This window comes from Diorhabda carinulata, chromosome 4 (genome assembly GCF_026250575.1).
Source record: "Diorhabda carinulata isolate Delta chromosome 4, icDioCari1.1, whole genome shotgun sequence".
Classification (NCBI taxonomy): Eukaryota; Metazoa; Arthropoda; class Insecta; order Coleoptera; family Chrysomelidae; genus Diorhabda; species Diorhabda carinulata.
In genome coordinates this window covers 27502831-27526440 of record NC_079463.1, presented here as the reverse complement: position 1 = coordinate 27526440, position 23610 = coordinate 27502831, and the positions used below count along the sequence as shown (strand labels likewise).

At 31.7% G+C, this 23610-nt stretch overlaps 1 protein-coding gene across 3 annotated transcripts; it reads right to left on the bottom strand.

Annotated features, from left to right (window-relative positions):
- Positions 1–2657: 2657 nt before the first annotated feature.
- LOC130892869 (uncharacterized) lies at positions 2658–23575 on the bottom strand. 3 transcript variants are annotated; one of them, XM_057798551.1, is made up of 14 exons: positions 23228–23575; positions 23073–23171; positions 22842–23021; positions 18791–21563; positions 18494–18631; positions 17852–18312; positions 15439–15781; positions 14568–15241; positions 11604–11685; positions 9991–10143; positions 4986–5135; positions 4180–4204; positions 3990–4126; positions 2658–2821 (listed from the first exon to the last, which is right to left on the bottom strand). In XM_057798551.1, the coding sequence occupies exons 1-13, from the start codon at positions 23273–23275 to the stop codon at positions 4111–4113; spliced, it is 5142 nt and encodes a 1713-aa protein (XP_057654534.1). In that variant the 5' UTR covers positions 23276–23575; the 3' UTR covers positions 2658–2821; positions 3990–4110. The 3 variants fall into 3 exon arrangements, with proteins under 3 accessions (XP_057654534.1, XP_057654533.1, XP_057654535.1); XM_057798550.1 differs by having other exon boundaries at positions 3990–4204; XM_057798552.1 differs by lacking the exon at positions 23228–23575 and having other exon boundaries at positions 3990–4204; positions 22842–23013.
- Between the last annotated feature and the right edge of the window lie 35 nt (positions 23576–23610).

The window sequence follows — 23610 nt, the reverse complement described above, 5'->3', positions numbered from 1 at the left end:
CGCTTTTCGTCTCTGGTATGTGGGACAAAAGTGGCCTCTCCAGGGAAGAACTTTCTTTTGCTCCCGGTATCGTAGCAACGACTTGTTTATCGAAATGTTTAGTCTCGATGACAGTTTGCTTCACACGACGAAAAATGAATTTGGATGATTTTAGTAGTAGTTTTAGAATATGTCAAGGACGAATTTTTCATCCCGGCGAGTAAAAAAATAGTATATGCACCACGGAAAAAAAGTAGGCCATCCTAGCTTTCGGCTCGGGTAACAAAAATCGCGATGAGATAATTGAAAATTTTGCCACAACTAAATCAAAAAAGTTTATTAAATAAAACTTTTATATAGTTTATGAAATAAGATTTGAATTCATGTTATTTACTTATACATTTGAATCCCGCTAGTCCGTTCCAGAAATTATTTGTAAATGAAGAGATAATTCGGTCTAATGTAAAAATATATTTCACAAAATTTAAAGTAGAGAAAGCAGTCGGGAAGGTGAATTATGTTGAAACGAAATGAAAATAAAGTACAAATAGTTTGTTTAATAACCTAAACTGATACAACACAAACAATAAACAAAAGAACAAATATGCAGTCAAAAAGATTGTAGGTACATACCGTACTGAACAAAAGAATAAACTTTTTGAACATAAAACATCTCATTGTTATTTATTGCAGCTGTTTTTAGTCGCGCAATTCCGCCATTTTCTCATGAACTTGATATTTGCAATGTGGCAGTAGACTGTTGCTCCAAGTAGCGAAGAGCAAGGTCAAGAGCCGCTGCTGCCTCATTGTGCGAGACTTTCTTCTGTCCATCCGCGCACCCTGGCTCTTCGCATCTCCCCTCCTCGTCGCACTGAACCTGCTCATGCCTCACGTCTGCGATGATGTCATCATATATGAAAGTTTCTGCACTCTCGGCGTCTGTCGCCATCCATTCCTTCATGTCTGCTTCGACTACATCCTCATAACCTGGAATGTTCTGTAGCAGTTGAATCAGGTTAACGATTTCATTTTTTGTAGACTGTTCTACAAATTCCAAAAATGTTTATAGTTTATTCGAAGATTTTCTTATTGCCCCAACTGTAACATTTTCCCAATAGGCAACATCCTTTACGGTTGTTTCTTTAATTTTTTGTACCAATGGGATGGTATTGTTTTCAATTACAGATTTCAAAAACCGTTTTCGGTACTTCAACTTCAGCGCCTGCAAAACTCCTTAGTTCATTGGCTGTAGGTAAAGATGTCACATTTGGTGATAAAAAGGCTGCTTTTATCTCACCGCAAGTAAGCTCTACAATGTCTGTGTGGGACGGAATATTGTCGATCAAAAGGATAGCACGTGGAAGAGATCATTTTCTTTACTAAACTGTTTAACAGAAGGCACGAATTTATCATGAAACCATTTTTTGAATATTTTGCCATCCATACGGCCTCTTTTCAGGTGTCTATAATAGACTGGATGTGACTTCATGTTGATATGTATGAAGACTCGAGGTTTAGCAGCTTTGCCTATTACCATGAGAGGAAGTTTATGATTACCGGCAGCATTGAAACAAGCCAGTTACTCTGTTCTTACTCATCTTAACACCAGTAGCACGAGTTTCTGTTTTGGAAGCTAAAATTTTTGTTGGCAGAGTTCTAAGATTGAGGCCGGTTTCATCTGCGTCATAAATTTGTTTGTGTGGATAATTTCCTTTAACTATCAAATTTTCAAATGTAGCATGCGCTGCAGCATGATTATAAGAAAGCTGTTTTATAGTTAACTGGCGTATACCATGATGCTTTTTCCATCGGTAAAACCATCCGGTGTTGATCGTAAATGAATTTTCATCATTTAATAACACGGCCAACTGCATAGCTTTTTCGTGAACAATAGATCCACTTAAAGGATAAAACCACAGAAAAAATTCATCGTCAACTTTGTCATACTGGACCGCCGCGCTATTTGCCGTTTTCTAGAGTGCAGTGAACTAGTTTGCTGTCTCTAACGCTTGGTGTTTGTAAATAGACTATTGAAACTGGGTTTTGTGTATTGTTCGTTCATATTTTAACCACGGAGACGTTAATTTGCATTTTTTTTTTATTATTTTAGTTATTCCGGCTAAACAGAACAATCAGTTAATCTGAACAGTGTTCGGTCCCAATTAGTTCGGATTAGCCGGACTCAACTGCAATTTATATTTAATTTGAAAGAAAGTCTTGTCTTGCGTTTTCAGACTGACGAACAGGAAACTCGAATACTTTGTTATTTGTATTACTTTCTAATGTAATGTACTGTCACTCTGGTGAATAAATAAATAAAATTCTAAATTGTTTGATTATTTTGATTGGTAAGTTCGTATAATCTGTTCGCAAGCAAATCGACTACTGTACATAAATTGTATTTTAATCATGCACATCGGTGTACAAATGGTCCCCAAGTAAAATATGTAGTGTTCCCAACCGTGAACACACACCACCGGCAATGTTGTTGCGGAGTGACCCGCCTGTGTGCACACGGTCTCTAACGTCCTTTGAACCTCCCATCTTTTTCTCTTTTATTACTTATGTTCAATATTTTCCAGTGTAGAATAAAGTTTATAACTTTTTCTATTTCGAGTTCTCAATTCCTTCAAAGTAATATATTATGTCGTTTTTCCATCAAGGCATATATGGATTAATGATTTTTGTTGTATTTTAATGGTAAACATTTATTTATAAAAATACAATATATTTAAAAAATTTGCATTTCTTTAAAACAAACCTGGTATAAAATATGTACAAAATAACTAATCAACAAAATAGTTCCTTGATTAAGAGATGATTCCATAATATCCAAGTGAATCTAAAATATGAAAGAAATGTCAATAAAACAAGAATTGAAAACATTCAAAACAACAAATACAGAGAAAATTTAAGGATAAAGGCAAGGCAAGGAAAATAGGATTCGTTAATATGAATGACATGACAGCCAAAGAAATGACTCGAGTGATGTTACTAGGAACAATAGCAATGATATGAGTGAAGAACAAAGACTTAATTGTACAGAGTATAATTAAAAAAATGATACGTTATTAAAAAAAACTTTGCACTATGATGTAAAAAAGAAAAATTGACATAAACGTTGTGAACAGATCAATGCTAATGATAATATTAAGTTGGAATACCTGGATGACATTGATCTACTCAGTTGAAGAAAGCGTGAACTGAAGGAAAGCTTTGAGCAGGTGAAGGAGGAATCCTGTAGAGTGGAGTCCACCATTAACGAGTCCAAAACAAAATACATGGCTTCATCATAGAACAGAAGAAATCCCCCGGGGGCTTTCGAAGTAGGGCGGTATAAGTTTGATTACCTGGGATCACTAGTGATCGAAAATAATGACTCGATGGTAACAAGAGAACGAGTGAAAGCGGAGAATAGATCATACTTCAGCCTTCAACGACTACTTAAATCACGTTTACTGAATTAAGAGATCAAAAAAGCGGTTCTATGGCACAATTCTCCGCCCGGTTGTCATATACGCCGCGAGGAACAGCTGCTCAACAAGTGGAAGCGAAATATCTTGAACCGAGCAGAGCGTGTGGCGCAGCCGTACAAACATCGAGCTCTACCGGCTCTATGAAGACCCCAGCTTGGTCACAGTAGCCAAGAGGACCAGACTCAGATGGCTAGGTTACTTAGAGCGTATGCCTGAGAAGCGGAGGGTGCGCAAAGCGTACCGGCAAAAGCATGAGGGCCGACGACTGCCTGGGCGACCGCGCAAACGATGACTAGTTGATATTGAAGAGGATCTTTGTGAGTTAGGAGTGAGGGGTGGAGACGCCGAGCGTTGGCCCGTGATGACTGGAGGAATGTGATGTCCGAGGCCAAGGTTCTTTGACGGCAGTAGTGCCAGTGTTAGTAGTAGTAATATCTTGTAGCGTTGGTGATATTTATATTGAACACTCTGTTTGCATTACCACTACTGACGATATTTTGCAAATAACTTACAATTAAGTATGTTTTTACTTACCTTTTATGATAAAAGATGCCTGGAAAATCGCAATTCTTGCCTTAAAATACCATCAAAAATTGCCTCTGGTTCGATAACCATTATTTCAGGATGTTGCTTTTTGATTTTGTTATATTTAGCCTTATAATCTGAAGATGCTACAATTACAAATTTGTCGAGATGATTTTTGTTAATTAATTTTGTTACGCACTTTCCTCCGCTTGCCTCAATTGCTCCTAAAATTTTATAAAATGAAATATATAGAAGAATATAATATGTTTCAAGAGAGAAATTTATGAATGCAGTATACATTTTCCCCTAGTACCAATTCCGTAGAATATCTTAAATTTGGACATTATAAGTCTACAGGATTATCACTATCCGGTTGGAAGTTAACAGTCTTTAACTAACATCTGAGAAAGAATCTGCTCTATTTACGACCAAAAGAATGTATGGGTCGAGTTTGGTGCTCTATATTATTTTTAGTCCTAATACCTATGCAGCAAGCATTGCAAAACCGAACAAAACTCACCATATCCACCTACATTGCCATTTCCAAACATGCCTCATCCAATTATCCAATGAAAATGCTTAATTCGGCATCACGTGATTATAACTGTCTTGCGCGGTTCTGTGTTATTCATATTGTTTTAGTAATTTTTTAAATAATTTTTGATAAATTTAAATTTTATTACAAAAATATTACATTGTTTACCTAATTTGCAAAAATAGATAATAATGTGGTACTTGCAGAACCATAAAAAGCACGAAAAAACCCAAGTGAGCCTTAAAATAGAAAAAGGAAAGCGACAAAAAGACAAGATTCCTTTTGTTTGTTTTACGTTTATTTTATACAAAAGTTTAGATTTTTTATTTATCGATTGTGAGATATGAAGTCTGCCGGGTCATCTAGTAAATTAATATTATCTTGAACAAACATTTTTTTATACCAAAATAATACCTTGATATTTTGTTGTTTCTAAACTGGAAAATGTAATGAAAAATTGTGATTATTACCTTTTAAAACCTCAGTTGCAGTATTAGTCATTAACTGGAAAACGTATCCAGCTAACAATTTTCCCTTATCTGCTTTTATTAGGGATTCTTTTAACGAAAATTCCCATTTTTTCTCTGCTTCTTCATCAACTAATATATAATCCCATGGATCTACAATATCATAAACATAATGTATGGAGTGTACCTCTAGGAGCTGAGTTCAATTAAATCAGAAACTACTGTCATGTTGCTCTAAAAATTTATATAAGTTTTCTAAGGAGCTTATTTTATTATTATTATTCAATATTATAACTGGAGCTAATACCAACTTTGTATTTTAAATAAAACACGCCATTTTTATTGAATTTTCGGAATATACGATGAATTTCCATATATATTTAAATGTAATAATATCTGAATGCGCATAACATTACGCATAAACTATTATCGAATTGAAGTATTAATTCATTACTAAATCCATGATGAATAAAATTGTGCTTTAACATGAAATTATTAGAAAATAGTTTTTCTTGAACGGCTACATCTGTCAAAAGTTTCAAAGAAGATTTATATAATACGAAATTGAAATTTGCCTGAGTATGTCTCGTATAAAGGTGTATTGAAATTCTCAAAATACGAGGGTGGTTCGAATATTAACCGGAATGTTTGAATAAACGCGCGAGAAATTTAGTAGCTGCACTGGATGTTAGACTGGTCAGTTACGAAACGTAGAGAACAGCCGGAAACGCAAAACATCGTTTTTTAGTATACTTATAGCCATGAGCGAGAAGGATGACTGTTACGCAACGCATCTTTATTCGTTTTATGATCGAAGTTAATTTATCGGAAAGTACTCCAGAAATTCGGAGAGGATTCCAATACTCAAATGTATGAATGGTGTTCCGCTTGGCCTGGCGTCCCACAACAAGTGTTACCGAAAATAATTGGGCATCAACATAGGTAGTATTGAGTAAATAATTCATGAAAAACTCGGTTACCGCGAAATTCACACATTGGGAAGTTTGCACATGTGTCCTACAGTGATATGAAGAGGAAAGAAAAAGTTTATTGCACCGAATAATCACCACAGACGAAACTTGGGTAAATCACTATATTCCGGAGAGTAAACGCGCGGAAGAAAGACGAAGGCGCGCCAGTTGAAGTTACACTGTCTGCGGAGAAAATACTGTGTACCGTATTTTGGAGTATGAGAGGAGTAATTGAGGTTAATTTTCTCACAGAACAACGAACTGTGAATGCGCAGTATTATAATAACTTTCTAAGAAACACGGTGAAACCTGTTGACATATTAAAACGACGTGATATTCCAAACCGTAGTGCGATATTGCTGACCGCATACAGTTCGGCTTACGATGGAAACGTTGTATGAATTTGGTTAAGAAGCACTGGAATACCCTCCTCATAGTTCCGATTTGTTGTCATGCGTCTATTTTTTATTCGGTTTCTTGAAAGAGGCACTTGGCGGACTGAGATTCGAAAATAATGCGGAAGTAGAATCCTTCGTGCACGAATGGTTAAGTGACAAGCCGAGAGATTTTTACGAGAAAGGCATAATACGGAGAGGTAGGCGTAGAGTGTGATGGAGACTATCTAGAAAAATTGTACAAAGCGTCAACTATGTAAATTAATTATAAAATTTTCATAGCAAAATTTCTATTTACATTTGAACCGCCCTCGTATAATAAAAAATCGTATATTTCATTTAAAAGAACTAAGTTGGAATGCACTTCAGATATAACCAGTATTCCTAGATAACTGAAAATATTTTATATGAAACTCCCAGTTTAAATTCTAAAAAAAATTACCAAAGTTTCTAATAAATATAAATTCCGCTATACATTCGATATAGTAATGGAAAATATATCAGTCAGTAAGTCATTCCACTCTAAAAAACAAAAACATAAATATCCTCTATCAAATTCTTATAGAAAATAGCTATAAAAAAAATCATATGGAACACCATAAAAATCGAGTAATCAATGACATGCGGAGCAACAGAGAAAGCACTGAAATAACCCCCACAATAAGGCATGGTTTATACCACACCTGGGCCAATTATAAAAAAAAATTGAACAAATGCTCAAAAATGAAAACATAAATTTCAACCAAAATATTTTAACAATTAACACAATTTACTCAAAAATAAAACGAAAAGAAGAACCTTCCCCACAAATAAATTGTATTTACAGTATTCCTTGCATGAACTGTGACAAGAAATACACAAGCCAAACCTCTCAAACCTTACAACAACGCACCACACAATACCTTTCAACTTTATCAAACAACTCAAGAGAAACTAATCTTGTTGATTCCATTTCAAGTAACTAAATGCAAATAATATTGTATCAGAAACACAAACATCATTTCTTTCAACTCACAGCAATCACATTTTTTTATCATATATCATTTTCAAAGAATAAACATTCTTGCCACTTCAACCTAATCATAATATCAAAGTATATTCCTAAATCAATCACAGTAATTAAAATAAAAACTCAAAAAAATAGAGAAAATCACTTCACCGAAGTCGTCTTTTGGAAAATGGGGGATAGAGCATAGGTGGCAAATTGTATCTCTCTCACGCCATCCAAAATTTCTCACAAGGGGTTGAGTAACTGGCAATTACTCAATGACTTTATCCCACTTAAACTTCATAAAATTTAAAATATTATCTTTCGCGCTGAAAACAGCAGTTGGCATTAGTAATGTTGGGAAAAATGTTCCTTAAGAACAAAAATCAAATTTAAAAATTACTTAAAAACAACTAGTCCGATAAGATAAATTAATTGACCTTGAAAAGCAATAAGAGAAATGGAGTACACATAAAATCTTACAAAATAAATCAAAACCAAAATTAATGTTTTTCACATTTACAATTTTACATGGATCTCAACTATTGGTAACTTTTACCTTAAAAAAAAATAACTGTAAAAACTAAACTGTATTAATTTTTGTAGCCCTGATGAAGAAATTTAGAAATTTCGAAATATTGGCATAGTAAAAAAGTGTTTAACTTAAACCAAACCTCTTCATTGGTTGTTTCCTAGTGAAAATAATTTTTACGCGCAGGCCATCTGGGCCCATAGAGTGTTAATAATTTTCTTCCATTCTTTTCTGTTTCTTGCCTTCACCTTCCAGTCCCGAGCTGCTCTCTCCATAAGATCTCCGTGTCACTCCGCATACCATCTCTTTTTGTGTCTTCCTTTTTTTCGTGTTTCTCCCTCCTAAGTAATTTTCTCTCCCATATATCTAACTTGTTCTCCTCTCTTTATTCAGTATCCACGTTTCGCTTGTATAAAGTACTATCCGTCTGATGAGTATCTGATATAGATGTAGTTTAGTTTTTTGGGAAATGTATCTTGTTTATTGTTCCTCTCTGTTTGCTTTTTCGAGTTAATCTTCTATGTTTTATCTCTCTCTCTCTCATCGCCATTGGCTTTGATAAATGCTCGAATTCAATTATTTTTTGCGTGTGTAATTCCATTGTTATTTGCATGTGTTTTCGGATGAGTCATTTTCATGACCTTGGTTTTCTTCTCGTTTACGCTTAGGTTCGCTATTTCTATGAAAGCCCTGCACGTACTTTTTAACTCCTTTTCACTTCTTGATAAAATTACTACCGCATCTGCATATGCTAGCAAATGTGTTATTTTTAGTGTCCCCGTGGAGTTGATTCCGCTTCTTCGCTCCATTCTAGTGTTATGTTAAACAACGTAGAAGAGGATCTCTGTTTTAGTCTTATATTTGTGTTAAATCTATCTGATGATTTCTGTTTTATTTTACTTTTTGTTTCAGTTTTCTTAGGGGTCGTTTTAGTGAGCTTTATTAGTTTTATTGGTACTTTCAAGTCTTTCATTATTTTATAAAGATGTTATTTTGTAATTGTGTCTTATGCCTTTTGGAAGTCGATGAAAAATGTTCTGTGTCTGCTTAAGACTGAATATAGGGTCTTTTACGGATCTTCCAATTCGAAATCCGCACTGGTATTCTCCCAGCGGAGTTTCTCTTCTTTTATTTTTCGCTCTAGACAATTTGTCATTATTTTGTACACAGTGTCCAAAAGTGCAATTCAGTAAGTATATCTGTAATTATTTTGTATACATTAACTAAGTATGATGATGGTCTCATAAGTACCTGACCTGACCTAGAGATGGCGGTAATTGGTTGAAAAATACCACTGTATTAGAGAGTACACAATCTATACAGCATGCGTTTCAAGTTTGAAGACGCCACGTTGTTTAGTATTTGTTTGGCAGCCATCAATATCGAAAGTTTTCAGTGAATTTGTAAACATGGAAAAAATTGGTCATCTTGATACCATATTTTTATTTGAAAGGCTTTGGCCCAACTAATATAAAAGCTAAATTGTATTCTACTCTGGGTAAGACTGCTCCTTCGTTATCAACAGTAAAATATTGGGTAGAGAGCAGCATCGCATTGGTTGACCAAATGAGGTGACTACTCCAGTGATGTTGAAGAACATTCACAAAGCGGTACTGAATGATCGTCGACTGTAGTACGCGAGCTAGCAGATATAGTAGGCTTGTCAAAAATACGGTACATCGCATATAAACTAAAAATTTAGACATGAGAAAGCTGTGCGCAAGATGGGTGCTGCGTTTGCCGACATGAAACAAAAACAACGTCGTGAAGATGATTCTATTGAGTTTCATAACTATGTAAGAAACGTGGGTCCATCCAAAGAGGTGATGAAGTGCTATTTTGAGGAGCTTGAAGATTCTTATTATAAAAAAGGTGAGGAACTTATTGAACATCGCTTGGAAAAGTGTATGGAGCTAAAAGGATATTACGATAAATGTATTTTTTCCAAAATGTGTGTGTTTTCTTTGTTGTACCAGGTACTTCTGGAACCATCCTAGTATAGTGCCAATACAGAAGCAATTCCTATTTAATTGTTTCAATTGAAAAAAATTTTCAAACATGCTGTGGAGAAATTAGAAAATTAAAAATTTTAAATAACTACAATTGAGATTTGAATAAATACCTAAAAATCCGTTATTTTTGAGAGACTCGTTTATCCAACTTGGTGGACATATAGGTTTTCCTTGAGCAACTGCTGTTAGTAATTTTTGGGACCTTTTCACACTTTGAGTCATCAAAACTGTAGCAGAATCCACGTTATCTACTATACTACCTCCTGAAATGGATGAGAATACATAAAAGAACAATGAATATTTTCATATAAAAATTTGCTTTTTTTAGCTTATTATGGTCTAATTGTTTGAATCACGGTCTGAAATAATGACTCATTTATAAAGAGTTGAATTGGAAAGTGAAAACAATGTATTGAATAAAATCAAAAGTTCATTATGTGTCCGGTCAAAAAACGTCCTTAAGGAACCTTCAATAGATGAGCTGAAAATTTATTTACCTCCTCTGCAAAACTGGGGCTTAAAAAAATTTTTGTTAAAGACTAGATAAAGAAGGACACGTGTCTGTTTATTTGAAACAGAAATTCCCGCGAATAAGTAATTATTTTTGATGGCTAGATCAATAATTTTAATTTGAAATATATTCGTTACTTTAATAAAGAATACTTTATTAACCTACATAAAGCATATTTCCATTGTTTATAGAGCCCTTTCGATTATAAGTACATCCCTACACACTTATAATAAGTAAGATATTTGTATTGAACTAGAAAAATATTTCGTAGTTATAATTTATATGGAAGAACAACGTTTGCCGGGTCAGCTAGTTCATATATAGAAAAATGTTTTATTTATACGTAACTAATAAATAAAAAACTTTATTATAACAGCACACGCTACGTTGTCGGCAACGATAACCTCAAACAGACAACTGCTCAATGTTTTCAATCAACCTATGAAGTCACAACTGAAAAACAATGAGAATCGTTTTTTTATGTATTTAAAAATTTGGAATTTCTGCGTATTCAATTAAATATTTAGCTATTATTATTTCATTTTTAATTAAATATTTTACTTTCTGACATTATTTCATATCAAGACTTTTTTTAAACGAGTATGGAGAGATATTTCATCAGCAAATTGTTAAGATGAGAAAAACGCTACAGTAGGAAAAGGAGTCAAAATATGTTAGCGGACTGACTACTGTTGGACTTTAAAAGCGTTCGAAGATTTACGCCCGACCGTAGACATTTGTATTATACACATTCAAGATAAAAAACTATCAATATAGAGAAATAAACAAAGTGCAAGATATAAAACATGTGCAGCGCTTAAAAAATATAAGTTAATTTTTATGTAGAATATTATAATTTCTCTATTATTATATAAATAGATAATTTCAAAAAATTACCATTCAATTAATACCGTTGTATACTTTAACATGAAACGACTCCTGGCTAATGCAAACGAAAAAAGACAACCAAATAAGTTGTTTGATTTTATTTATCCGTTTTTTGATACAATAAGAAGTATGTTTTTTACGTATTAGAATTCAGTACAATAGACCCGAATATACTTCCTAGAGGGACAAAAAGTTTCAAAGTGTGTAACAGTGAATTGCTTCGTTTAAATTCAGATAAAATCCCTTGTAGTACACAAATATTATCAATTGTTAGTGTTTCGATAGTTGACATTCGTTTTTGTAGCATTAATTGTTTATACTTACCTAAATGCCTAATATACGATTCCAGTTTGGGACTATCCAACATTGTAAAAACAACTTTCGGTTTCAGTTTCCTTTTTGATCTCTAAAAATATATTTGCAATAAGTTTGAATTTTTCCAAAATAATGTAACGAACGAAATAAGTGCTTCAATTAAGAACATTTCCAGAAAGAAAATTTGATAAAAATAAGAAAAATTGACGATTACGCTTACAAAATTTGCTTAAGGGAATAGTACCGATTGTAAGGGTAAAAAATAACGCATAATTAAATATTTTTTTTCTAGTTTTCTTTAATTTAATTCCATATAAAACTTTTTGTTTATTACTTTTTGATGATAAAGTGTAACAAAAAATTCAAAAAGCTTTTTAAAGCGGAAGGTAGCTTATATGGTAATTCATCACTATGAATAAAAATTGAAAAAAAAAGGAAAAAAAAAGGACAAAAAAATATGTAAAATTAACTTAATTAACTTTTTCCCATGTAATTTTTTTACAATTTGGTAAATTACGGTAAAATACAACAAATGAAATAAAACGCACAAAGAATTGAAAAAATCTGTCGATTTGCTACAAAGAATAACTCAGCGCAGATTAAAAATACCATTTCGAGCAAAATTCTTGAAGAGCACCGAAAACGTGTGCGTGTCCGAATTATTATATAACTTTTTTATTATTTCGAATTTTGCTATGAAATTTTAGGAGCTGTTTTTTTAAAGTAAAGAATTCAAAAAATGTGAAAATTATAACCACTACTAGTGAAAATACCATTGTACACAGAATATAAAACTAAACAACATACAAGGTGTTTCAAAAAAAGGTAACCTCGTCTCAGGATATGTAGAAAACTGAAAAATAATTAGGGTATATATTGATTTGGGGTCTCGTATACACTGCGACCTGAAGGATCTAATGTCTTCCCCTTTCTTGCTGCGATACTGGGGAGCCCAATGTTTGCAGCTGATGCATTAATCCCACTTCTTTTAAAAACTCTAGAATGTGGGATGGCCAAATTGCCAAATATCTACGTCTTCTATTTCAAGCGCACCCAGATGTAGTGCTCTGGAGCTCCGTAGTGTTCCACATTTCAAGACAATGCGGATAGAGGTTTCTTCCTCTGCACAAAAAAACTTGCACATAACATTACCTGCTAGGTCAAGCGTCTTCAGGTGTTTGTTAAGGCAACAGAAGAGTATCTGCCCAGTCTGTCTCAGTCCATGTAGGTTATCCCAATAATTGGTTTTGCTCCTATCTACCTTCTTTTCCAATGAGTTTCCCATTGTTCTGTAGCTTTAGCGAGCTTATCAGCTATTTCATTTCCCTTCGCTCGTAATTTTATTTTTCTTGCCTAGCTTATGTTATAATTAGGGTATACTTAGTTGTTACAAGTCACATATCCTCTCAACCCTTAAGTTCACCCATATTAACTAAATTACGAAAACCTAGCAAGTTAAAATTTTCAAATGTTGCTGATTTCAATAGTTGACTGTATAAAAAATATTTGATTACAATAATTTAACACCTCTTAATATGATTATTGAAAAAAAAGGGTTTGATAAATTAAAATGATTAAATAGTAGATATATGATAACTAAATATCTGAACTGAAATTATTGCATTGTTTAAAACCCTAAAAACCATTATTAACGACAAAGATCTTCGTAACCAGGTTATAAATGTAATTGTTATAGGATGTGGCAATGAAGTACCTCAAATTGTATATCTGAGGAGAAGAAAAAGAATTTGATCGAACTCCTGCCATATGTCAATGAAGTATTTCACAACTTTTATAAAAATCCACCTACTGAGAGAAATATCCAGGACATTTCACCAGATTTAGATGAAGCCTCTTCAGGTGATGATTAGTGTGTTTGGTATGATGTTTTAAGCTTTACAACTAAATAAATGTGATGCTCAATAAATGTTGGTTCCTTTAATTTCTCAGGCCTTTTGATATATTAATGGATTTAAATATTCTTGATTTTAGGTCTCTCCTGTTTTAAAATTAGTTTTTTCAATAATTTTTGGAAGAAAGATAATATTTGATAAAGATTTTCTCCCAAAAATTATTGAAAAGAATAGTTTTGAAACAGAAGAGATCTAAAATCAAGAGCATTTAGATGCATTAAATGTTGGTTTAGTTTAATATGACGTTTTTACAAAACTCAACTGAAAATAGGACCTTTTTTAAAATTAATATATCTCAATACTATTGTTTTTGACCTGTCTTCCTTTGCGCGCACATGAGCGATATCAGAAGCCAAAATTTCCTATTTAAAGAATTGGATTTTATACCAATCATTCGAAGGGGGTTGAATACTAAGATCACTGTTTCAAATTTAAGAATTTCGATTTCTCCTTCCAAATTGACATAATGAATTTATTTGATTAGGTTCTTCCAGAGTGATTATTTATTAAGCCTAGCTCATGAAGTATACAAGTATAGATAGTTGTTTTATTTTACAATAGGTTTCTTTTGCATCTCACTTAAATATTGTCAAATCATACTCTTTTCATTTTTGTAGCTTACTTGACTTCATCTTTTTCTTTCTCTGTTTATTTCTGTTCTTTCTACATATACTTTCCTTCCTACTGTTGTTGTGTTCATTGTTTTAATTTTCCCCATCAATCCAATTTACTCCTGCTACTTAGTTAATTCATTGTAGTTGTCGATTATTTTTTAATCTTTCCTTTAATATTAACACATCCTTTTGAGTCTTAGTTATAGCTTCAGGTACTTAAATTATTTTCTTTTCTTGTAAGTTTTTTATAACAATTTTTTGATTTAATCATTTTGTTTCACTCTATATATACACACAAGTGTTTTCTCCCTGCATCTATTTGACTAACTTTTGACACTTACTTATTTTGCATAAAGTTATTTCAAACCTTGTTATTACCGACCTTGCCCTACTAATTTCAATTATAATTTTGAATAAAATTATTAAATAATTGAAAAAGTACTTACCTCTACCGAACTTGATAAAGTGTCTGTTTTTAGAGTATTTCGATTTTTCTTCGGAGTAGTTTCTGAACTATTATTACTATTACTATCTTCTGGAGCAATGGAACTAATTTTTCTACTAGTTCTTGTATGTTTAACTGGTGTTGGGGAATCTGAAGTATCTTCACTTGAGTCAATAGTTCTCTTTTTTCTTCTACTACGTTTGATATTGTTTATGCCTACATCATCTTCGCTAGATTCTTCAGTACTTTTCTGGATATTTATAGAGTTTATCAAATTAGTAGGATTGCTATTCGACTTTATTGGAGAATCTGCAGGTTCTTTTTTTCTTTTTTTGTCTGTGTCTGTAATAGAGTCGGTGTTTTTAACAATTTTATCATCCCAATTATCAAAAGACAATTTAGATTTTCTAGTTCGTGAAACTTTGGGATCATCTGTTTTGCTATCTTTTGTAAGTTTTTTGCATCTGGTTGTTTTTCGTTCATCAGTTGTGCTCAGTTTTTTATTTTTTGGGTTTTCAGGGAGAGATTCTTTAGACGTTGTTGTAATATCATCACATTTTCCAGTATTTGAAATTGTTGGATTATTATCTGGATGTGTTTGATTCAAAGTAGTTGATTGTACCTTGGATTTTCTTGATTTTGTTATTTTAGGGGCCTGTTTTGCTTCAGTTAGATCTATAACATAAACAATATCATCGAGTTTGATAAATTCATAATTAGAGAAAGCTACTAGGAACAACGAACATTCATTCTATTGGTGCTCATAAAAAAACACATTGGAAACTAATTGGCGTAATTAAATAGAGAAAAAAACAACTGCAGTTGAAATAAGAAAAAAATTATAATTGGTATATCATTGAACCATTACTTACTTGTAAAACTGCTTGAAGTAGTTCTTTTTGATTTTTTTAAAGGAATTATCAAGTCCGGATTATCATTTTCAGCAATACTCATACTTTTTCTATGAGAAGTAACCATAACTTTGATTTCTTCTAAAATAGGATTATTAGTTGGTTTTCTTCTGATTTTTGAAGTCTTCGATTGCAATAAAGCAAAACTTTGATCTACATCGCTACGAATTTCTCTGCTACTATCTTTTTTCTCAATTTCTTCATCACTGTCTTCTAAGCTCTCGTTTGAAAATTGTTTAGAATCAATATGTTCCTTCAAGGACTTTGCTTTATTATTAAAACTTTCACCAGAAATTGATATTTTCTAGAAAAATAATATGTCTAATTTTTAAATTATATATATATATATATATATATATATATATATATATATATATATATATATGGGTGATTCCGTTCTAACTGTGATTTTTTGTATTCAAAATTTCAAGATTTTAAAATTTAACTTTTCTAACTTTTTTATGCATATTATTCATCTATTTTACTGTAAAAATAAAACTCTAAGAGGAATTTACTACAACTTCAAAGTATCACGAGCAAGACACAAATGTCGGATTTTGAGTTCCACGGTACTGACATGGTAACTTAAGATATTAAACAACAAGTGCATCAATTTTCCTCAGTTTGATCATAAACATTAAAATTTATAAGGTAATTAGTTTAAATCATTTGTTACGACAAAAAAAATTAATAATTTATCGGTAAATTCTAGGAATGGACATGACACGGTACTGACATTCAAGTGATGTAGTATAAGTTTTCTTTAAGTGGCAAGTTATATTGTATAAAAATAATGTTTAAATATCTTAAGAATTATTCAATTAACACAAAATTTTTATTAATTGATTATTAATTAATGACTAGTACAAAAAAACAATACAGGACATTGAATATCACAGTTATAATGGAATCACCCATATATATATATATATATATATATAGATAGATAGAGCGTTTTCTTATTGGGAACGTGGCAATGAAACACCAAAGAAAACTCGTTTGGGAAATAATTGAGATTTGTGGTGACTTTAGGTTGTATAAATTATTGTAAAAATTTTAAATTCATAGGATTCAAAATTTAAATATTTCTATGAACGCCACTTTGAATATTGAATTTTGAATCCTATGAATTTGAAATTTTTACAAGAATTTATACAACTTAAATGAATAGATAAGTATTTGAAAGTTCGAAAAATATATTAAAATTAGTCTACTTTGGTGTTTCATTGCCACGTTCCAATAGGAAAAAACACTCATAATATGGTAATCTACTGAATAACAATTGAAATTATTGAAATTAATGACTTTCCAAGTTAACTTCCAAAAAACTGCTTGAAATCCTTCACTGGTGTGATCAAGAAACTTTTCATCATTTTATACTAGCCTCGATTTAGTTTACAAGAATTGTTGGACTAACATTGTTGATATTCCATTAGATTTATATCAGTACATCAGCAAAGTGTACTTCACTAGAAAGAAGAAACTCAATCTCAAGCCAATTGAGAGTATAACCCAAAGATCCTACTGTAGATGTACACAGTAATTGTGAGATCAATCATCATATAAGGGCATAAGTGGCAGTGGTTTGGGGTATTAGAACCATGAATTCCGAGACACACCGGATTGGAGTGAAACGAAATATCTGACAGACTCGCGAAAATAGGTGCAGACAAACCCAATAGAAAAATCATTGGAAAAGAAGACAGATAGGGGTAAAATCAATTATTAGAACAATCTACAGGTGCTGAGACAGGTAAAGACTCTCCTGGGAAACTATAACCAGAGAAGATGCTGCTGAGCGTAAGTGAGAACAATCTATGAATACTCACAGGAGTTCTGTCGGCGCACTATAGTCTCAATGGGCACATCCAATCACAATTTTTCGAAGTGTGAAACACTACTGAGCTCCAGAGCACTACACCTGGAAGGGTACGAAATTGAAGACAAAAATCTCTGGCAGCTACAGTTCTCCCACATTCTGACCTTTCTAAGAAGAGTGGGGTTAACGGATCAGCTGTAAACTTGGGTTCCTCAGTATCGCCAACAAGAAAGTGGGATGCAATAGATTCTCTGGGTCGTGCTGTACATGGTAGTCGAATATACATATATAGTGTAAAGTAAATAAAATACCCCCAGTAATTTGGTTTGTGATCTTAGGTTTGAAATGTGATTTTTTGTAAGTATCTTTCAAATGAATAAAATGACTCATAGAAACATTAATTTCCATTGTTTTTCAATAAATGTTTAGAAAAAAATGGAAAGACAAACAATTTGCTATTAGGCCAGTGAATGAATCCAGAATACATAGAATAAATTATTATAACCAAAAAAACTATCAAATTGATGAAAATTGACTAAAATAAGCTTTACTTACTACTTCTTCCGTACTTTGATTTGCACATTTGTTATGCACTTGCTTTGTGTCCGACTTATTGATAAATGCAACGATCTGACTCAATGTTTCAGCTCTATCTTCATGTTTTATCGGTTTTTTAGCATTATTTAAAATGGATTTATCAACTGATGCTTTTATAACGTTCAATTTGTCTCTGGATCCAAGATGTCTTGCAGACTTTCGAGGTGGTAAAGGTTTTTTCAAAAATGCTTCAATCTGACTCAATGTCTCTGTAGAGCTATTCATTTTGTCAAACTGTAACATACTAACTTTATGTTTATCACCTTTTTCTTTTACGGAAGATTTATTTTCATTGAACATCTCTTGACTGTCCTCTTTGTTTAACTCACGAAGAAGTGGGTTGGAGGGTCTATCGCTATCAACAGGAACTGGTATAGTTTCATTTAAATAGTGCAATTCTAATTGTGTTTCTGTGGAATCTTTGAAGAAAAAATCAAATTATTAAGCGCAATAATTAATATCCAAAATATGTTACTATTCTTCACAAATGTGTATAAACATTCTTTTATATGTATATTCATGGAAATTTCTATTAAACAAATTCATATTTTCTATTAGCAACAAAGCCAAATTTCTTTGAAACACGAAGAAATAATTTACCTGGACAAATGTCTGTCATTTCTTGTGTGGGTAGCATAAACACATTCTTTTCTGACTGAGTTTTAGGAAGAATATCTGGAATGTCTTCAATTTTCTGAGTTTCTTGTCCATATAAGTCTTCTTGTGTCATGGAAAGTTCTAAACAAAAATGTGTGGTTTTAACCTCAATAAAATAATATAACAGGAGGCTTAATTGTAGCACTACAGTGAGAAGAGACATTATATTATGAATCAAACTATGGCAAGATCGTAACGAAATGAAATTTTGATGAATTATGTAATAAAAATAATTCTTACCTTTAGCTTTACCATCAGTTTTTTCTTGAATAACTTGAGTAGAAGCCAAATATAACTCATTTTGGGTACAAGAATCTGTTGGTATTAAATTTCTTGTTTCTGTTGATCCCATTAATTGAGTTGGTTGTGAGAACAAGTCATCATCCATTTTTTGGGTTTTACACTGAATCAAGCTTGGTTTTGATGAAATATCAACACCAGCCTCTTTTGAACTGATTAATTGAGTTGGTTGTAGAAAAATGTCATTTTCAGGTTCTGTTGCATCATGTACTCGAGTTGGTTTTTGAATTCTCTTTGGTTTTAAAAATAAATCATCATCAGTCTCTTCTGAGATAAGAGATTGAGTTGGTTGCAGAAAAATATCATTTTCAGATTCTTTTGGATTCACTGATTGTGTAGGTTGGTCATAAACATCATTAATTGCCTCAGTTGGATGTTCAATACTTGTTTCGGTTTGAATGCTATGATGTTTATTTAAATTTGCACTGATACTTTTAATAATTGTTGAAGAAGTTTCCAATTGGTTTGGTTGGAGTAAAACGACATCAATTCCTGCAGTTGGTTGTTCTTCAATGATTTTAGTACTATTTCCAGCTTTAATTATCTCATTATTATTTGAATTTGTATTAATACTTCCAATATTTGTTAACGAAGTTTCCAATTGGGTTGGTTGGAAAAAAACGTCATCTATTGTCTCAGTTGGTTGGTCTCCATTAATTTCAATACTATTTTCAGTTTTGGTGATCTCATCTTTATTTAAATTTTTATTGATGCATTCAATGGTTGTTGATGAAGTATTCAATTGGGTTGGTTGAAGAAAAACGTCACCAATTGTTTGATTTTTTTGTTCCTTGTTGTTTTTATCGATATCTCCAATTTTAAAATTTTCATTATTATCATTTAAATTTGTATTCATGCTTTCAATAGTTATTGATGAAGTATTCAATTGGGTTGGTTGGCGAAAAACCTCAACAATTGTTTGTTCTTTGTTTTTTTTATCAATACCTCCAATTTCAGAATTCTCATTATCATTTAAATTTGTATTGATGCATTCAATAGTTGTTGATGAAGTATCTAATTGGGTTGGTTGAAGAAAAACGTTATCAATTGTTTCATTTGGTTGTTCTCCATTATTTTCAGTATTATTTTTAGTTCTGGTATTCTCATTTTCATTTAAATTTGCTTTTAAACTTTGATTAGCTGCTGACAAAGTGTCCAATTGAGTTGGTTGGAGAAAAACGTCATCAATTGTTTTATTCGATTTTTCTTTGTTATTTTCATTAATACTTTCAGTTTCAGTGTTTTCATTTTTATTTGAATTTCTATTGGTACTTAGTATAGTTGTTAGAGAATCATCTAAATTAGCAGATTTCTTTTTAAATACAAATTTTTTAACCATTTCTTCTACTTGAGTAGGCATTGGATCATTACTACAGGTACTTGAGGATTTTATTACATTTCCTTCTTTTTCCTTTTCAATTACTTTACCTAAATTTATTTCTGATACTTTATGTGATTCCACATTTTCATCATCATTTTGTGTAAAACTCATCAATTCCGTTAATCCAAGCTTAAAGCTTTCTTCTGATGAGTGATTTGTACTTAATTGAGAGCTTTTTGTAGGTTTATGCTCTAAACCGTTGGCAAATGCATCTTGAGTTGCTGGAATACAATCAGTGTCGTCTAATTCACATTTTTTAGTATTTTCTATGTCTGTATCATCATCAGATACACTATGTGTTCTAGTTATTATCTTGGCTGATGCTTTGCATATAAGTAAATCTTCACAGTCAGTATCAGAATCAGAGGTTACAATTTTTTCTCCATTTATGAGTGGTAATTTAGTTATTTGTTCTTGTGTATCATCTTCTGTATCTGAATCTTCAACAATAGGTTTAAGGGATTTCTTTCTAAAACCAATATCTTGTGTATCGTCAAAACTAGAATGGATTTCTATTTGCGTGTCTGGTAATTTTAGTATTGGTTTAACACGATGTTTAACTATATCTTCACTCTCATTTGACTCTGAATCGGTTGGAGAAGTCGGAGATTTATGATTTAGGTCAAATTCACTTTGTGTATTGTCTAATTCTAAGAAATCAATAGAACCATCATTACTATTCTTTTCCACTAAACTTTCTTCAACAACAAGATTAGTTTCTGATTTTTTTGATTCGCTTAGAAATGAATCATCATATTCTTTAAGGAATGTTCCTAGCCCTGATGTAGAAGGTTCTTGACTATAATGTATTACCCCTGTTTTCGTTTTAATAGGTTTATCAATATTTTGTTCTACTTCTTCTGCAGGTATTCTAGAATTTTCAACTTTGATTTTATTAACAATTGCTTCTTTTTCTTCCTCTGTTATTATTTGAGTATTAGGTGATGTTCTTTCACTATATTCTTCTTGATGTTCATAGTTTGGAAAATTTTTTGAGTTAGATTCTTTAGACATAGTATTTGAATAAGAAACTATTTGAGTGGGTGCATCATGAATATCAGTGTTTACTTTTTCTTCTGTCACTGCTTGGGAACTTTGTTCCACTTGAATTTTAGATAAAACTGATGGATATTCCCTGATTTGAGTTTGAATCTCATGAATATTATATGGATTGGTATTTGATTGTTTCACAATAGAATGTTGATGAGCGTTTCCATTTTTATTATCAATAATTTGTGTGTTTGAAGCATAAAAATTCTGAGTCATATTTTGGGTCATCTCAACTACCTCCAAAGTTTCTTGTAAATTAATTGTTGTATCGGGAGACAAAATCTGAAATATTTCATGTTAATAACCAAAATTAAAGTGTAATTGTTAAGTGTATTGTTTGATTTTGTTAATAAATTGTCCAAAATAGGTCAAAACGTTTTTCCTGTTTGAAAAACTAATTTTCAATCAGAAAAGACCTGAAATCGAGATCATTTATCAACAAAAATTTATAAAAAAGTATAAGAAGTGAAAAATTAAGGAAAATATTAATTTGATGTGCTATAACAACAAAACTCAAAAATTTTAAAATTGCAAAATCTAATTTTTTTATGAAACAACTCAAGTTCACAAAATGTTAAATATTTCCCACCATTCGCTTGTCAATTAAATTCAATAGCAAGAAATTTGAAAGCAATTGATTTTTGAGAATGAATGTTCATATTATCATGAAACAGCGACATTTAAAAACTGAAAAATCGTCCCAACAAACTATAACATTGATTTAGAAAGTAGAAAACTGATGAAAAATCAGTTCATTTTTATTTGAAAAATATAAAAATTGGAAGTGTCATATAGAGGCCAGCCATAAAGCTCGAGGTGATACATACATTCTCTATAGCAAAAAATAGGGAGGTATCTAACCCTGACGAGATTCAGACCAAGGCTATAAACCTAATTATAGAGGAAAATATTGACTTAATAGTTAAAATCTATGAGACTGTCAAATTCTGCCTGACTTGTTATTAGCAACCTTTATTGCTCTACCTAAAAAACGTCAGCCAAAAAAATTTTGGGGCTATCAATATCACTTAATCAGCCTCATGTTCCACTTGCTCAAAGCACACCAACTAATTATACACGTTCACGTCAGATATAGGTGAGAGGAAGATCTTGATGATTCATAATTCAGCATTAGAAATGCTTTCAGATCACGTGAAGCACTTTTCAAAATGACCTTTATGTTTTTGCATGCTTATTGATATACTATAAGGGCATGGAATAGATTATAGAGATATCAGCATAATTAAAAACGTATACTGGAATCGAACAGCACATATAAAAATAGGCAATATTAAAACAGAACATATTAAAATACAATGTGGAGTAAGACACAGTTACTCCAACCCAATATTTAAAGAAGTGTTAGAATTGAAAAAATTGAATAACATGAGATCAAAACGGAGTGGATACACAAAATCAAACTGCAATAAACCATCAACTTCTAAAATACTAAACATTCCAGTGCAAAACATTAAAAAAATTTTAATAAACTCGTCAATACTCCACCCATTTATAGAAAATTAGAAAGAAGTGTAATAAAATCCTGTAGAATAAACTTACTTTTTTATATACTGCATCAACATCTCCAAATTTAATTTCTGCATTATTTGTTAATTCATAAAGTTTGAAGGGAATAAGTTTTGTATTGTGCAAAAATGTACCATTAGAGGAATTTAAATCGCTAATATAGTGTTGTGTTTCACCGATGAGAATGATTAGAGCTTGGTTTTGGCTAACGTTCTAAAAATGTGGAGCTGAATCTTTGTTTTTCAAAAAAATCTTCAAACTTACCAAATTTTTAATATTAACGACAGCTACTTTATTTCTACCAACTGTATTTATTCCTTTAAAAATGGAATAATATTTGTCACCAATAATCAAAGTTCCACCCTGAAATGATAAATTGGCGATTTAATCTGAAAACAAATTGATTTAAAAAAATATACTTGTATCCTCTTAAATTGGTCCATTTTTAAAATTGCTGCATTATCCATAATTTAATTGTATATTTTCAAAATATAATAAGAAAATATAACCACTTTTACGTATTTGCTTCAGCAAAGAAAATAGGGATGAATAATAGTTAGCAATTGGTCAAAATAAATACCAAAAATCACTCATTTTTACTGGTCTCAATTTTCTAATAATTGCGATAAGTTATACTGAACATGAGTATCAACAAATTAAGTATATGAATTGTTTATATATGTGTATACCCAAAAAAATTAATTATCTTAATGTCAGGTATATCATCTTCCATCCTTGTTCGATTTATAGCGTGAGCAGTGGATTTAACCCTGGCAATTTATAATTTCTCCTTAGACGATTT

What these genes read in the sequence shown, in the direction of transcription:
- LOC130892869 (XM_057798550.1), bottom strand. Translation starts at nt 23,275, where the DNA reads ATGGATAATGCAGCAATTTTAAAAATGGACCAATTTAAGAGGATACAA. An exon ending in ATCAAAGTACGGAAGAAGTA is followed by an intron (nt 15,782 to 17,851) that starts GTAAGTAAAGCT and finishes TTATTTTTCTAG; the next exon opens with AAAATATCAATTTCTGGTGA. An exon ending in CAAAAATAACGGATTTTTAG is followed by an intron (nt 5,136 to 9,990) that starts GTATTTATTCAA and finishes ATGATATTGTAG; the next exon opens with ATCCATGGGATTATATATTA.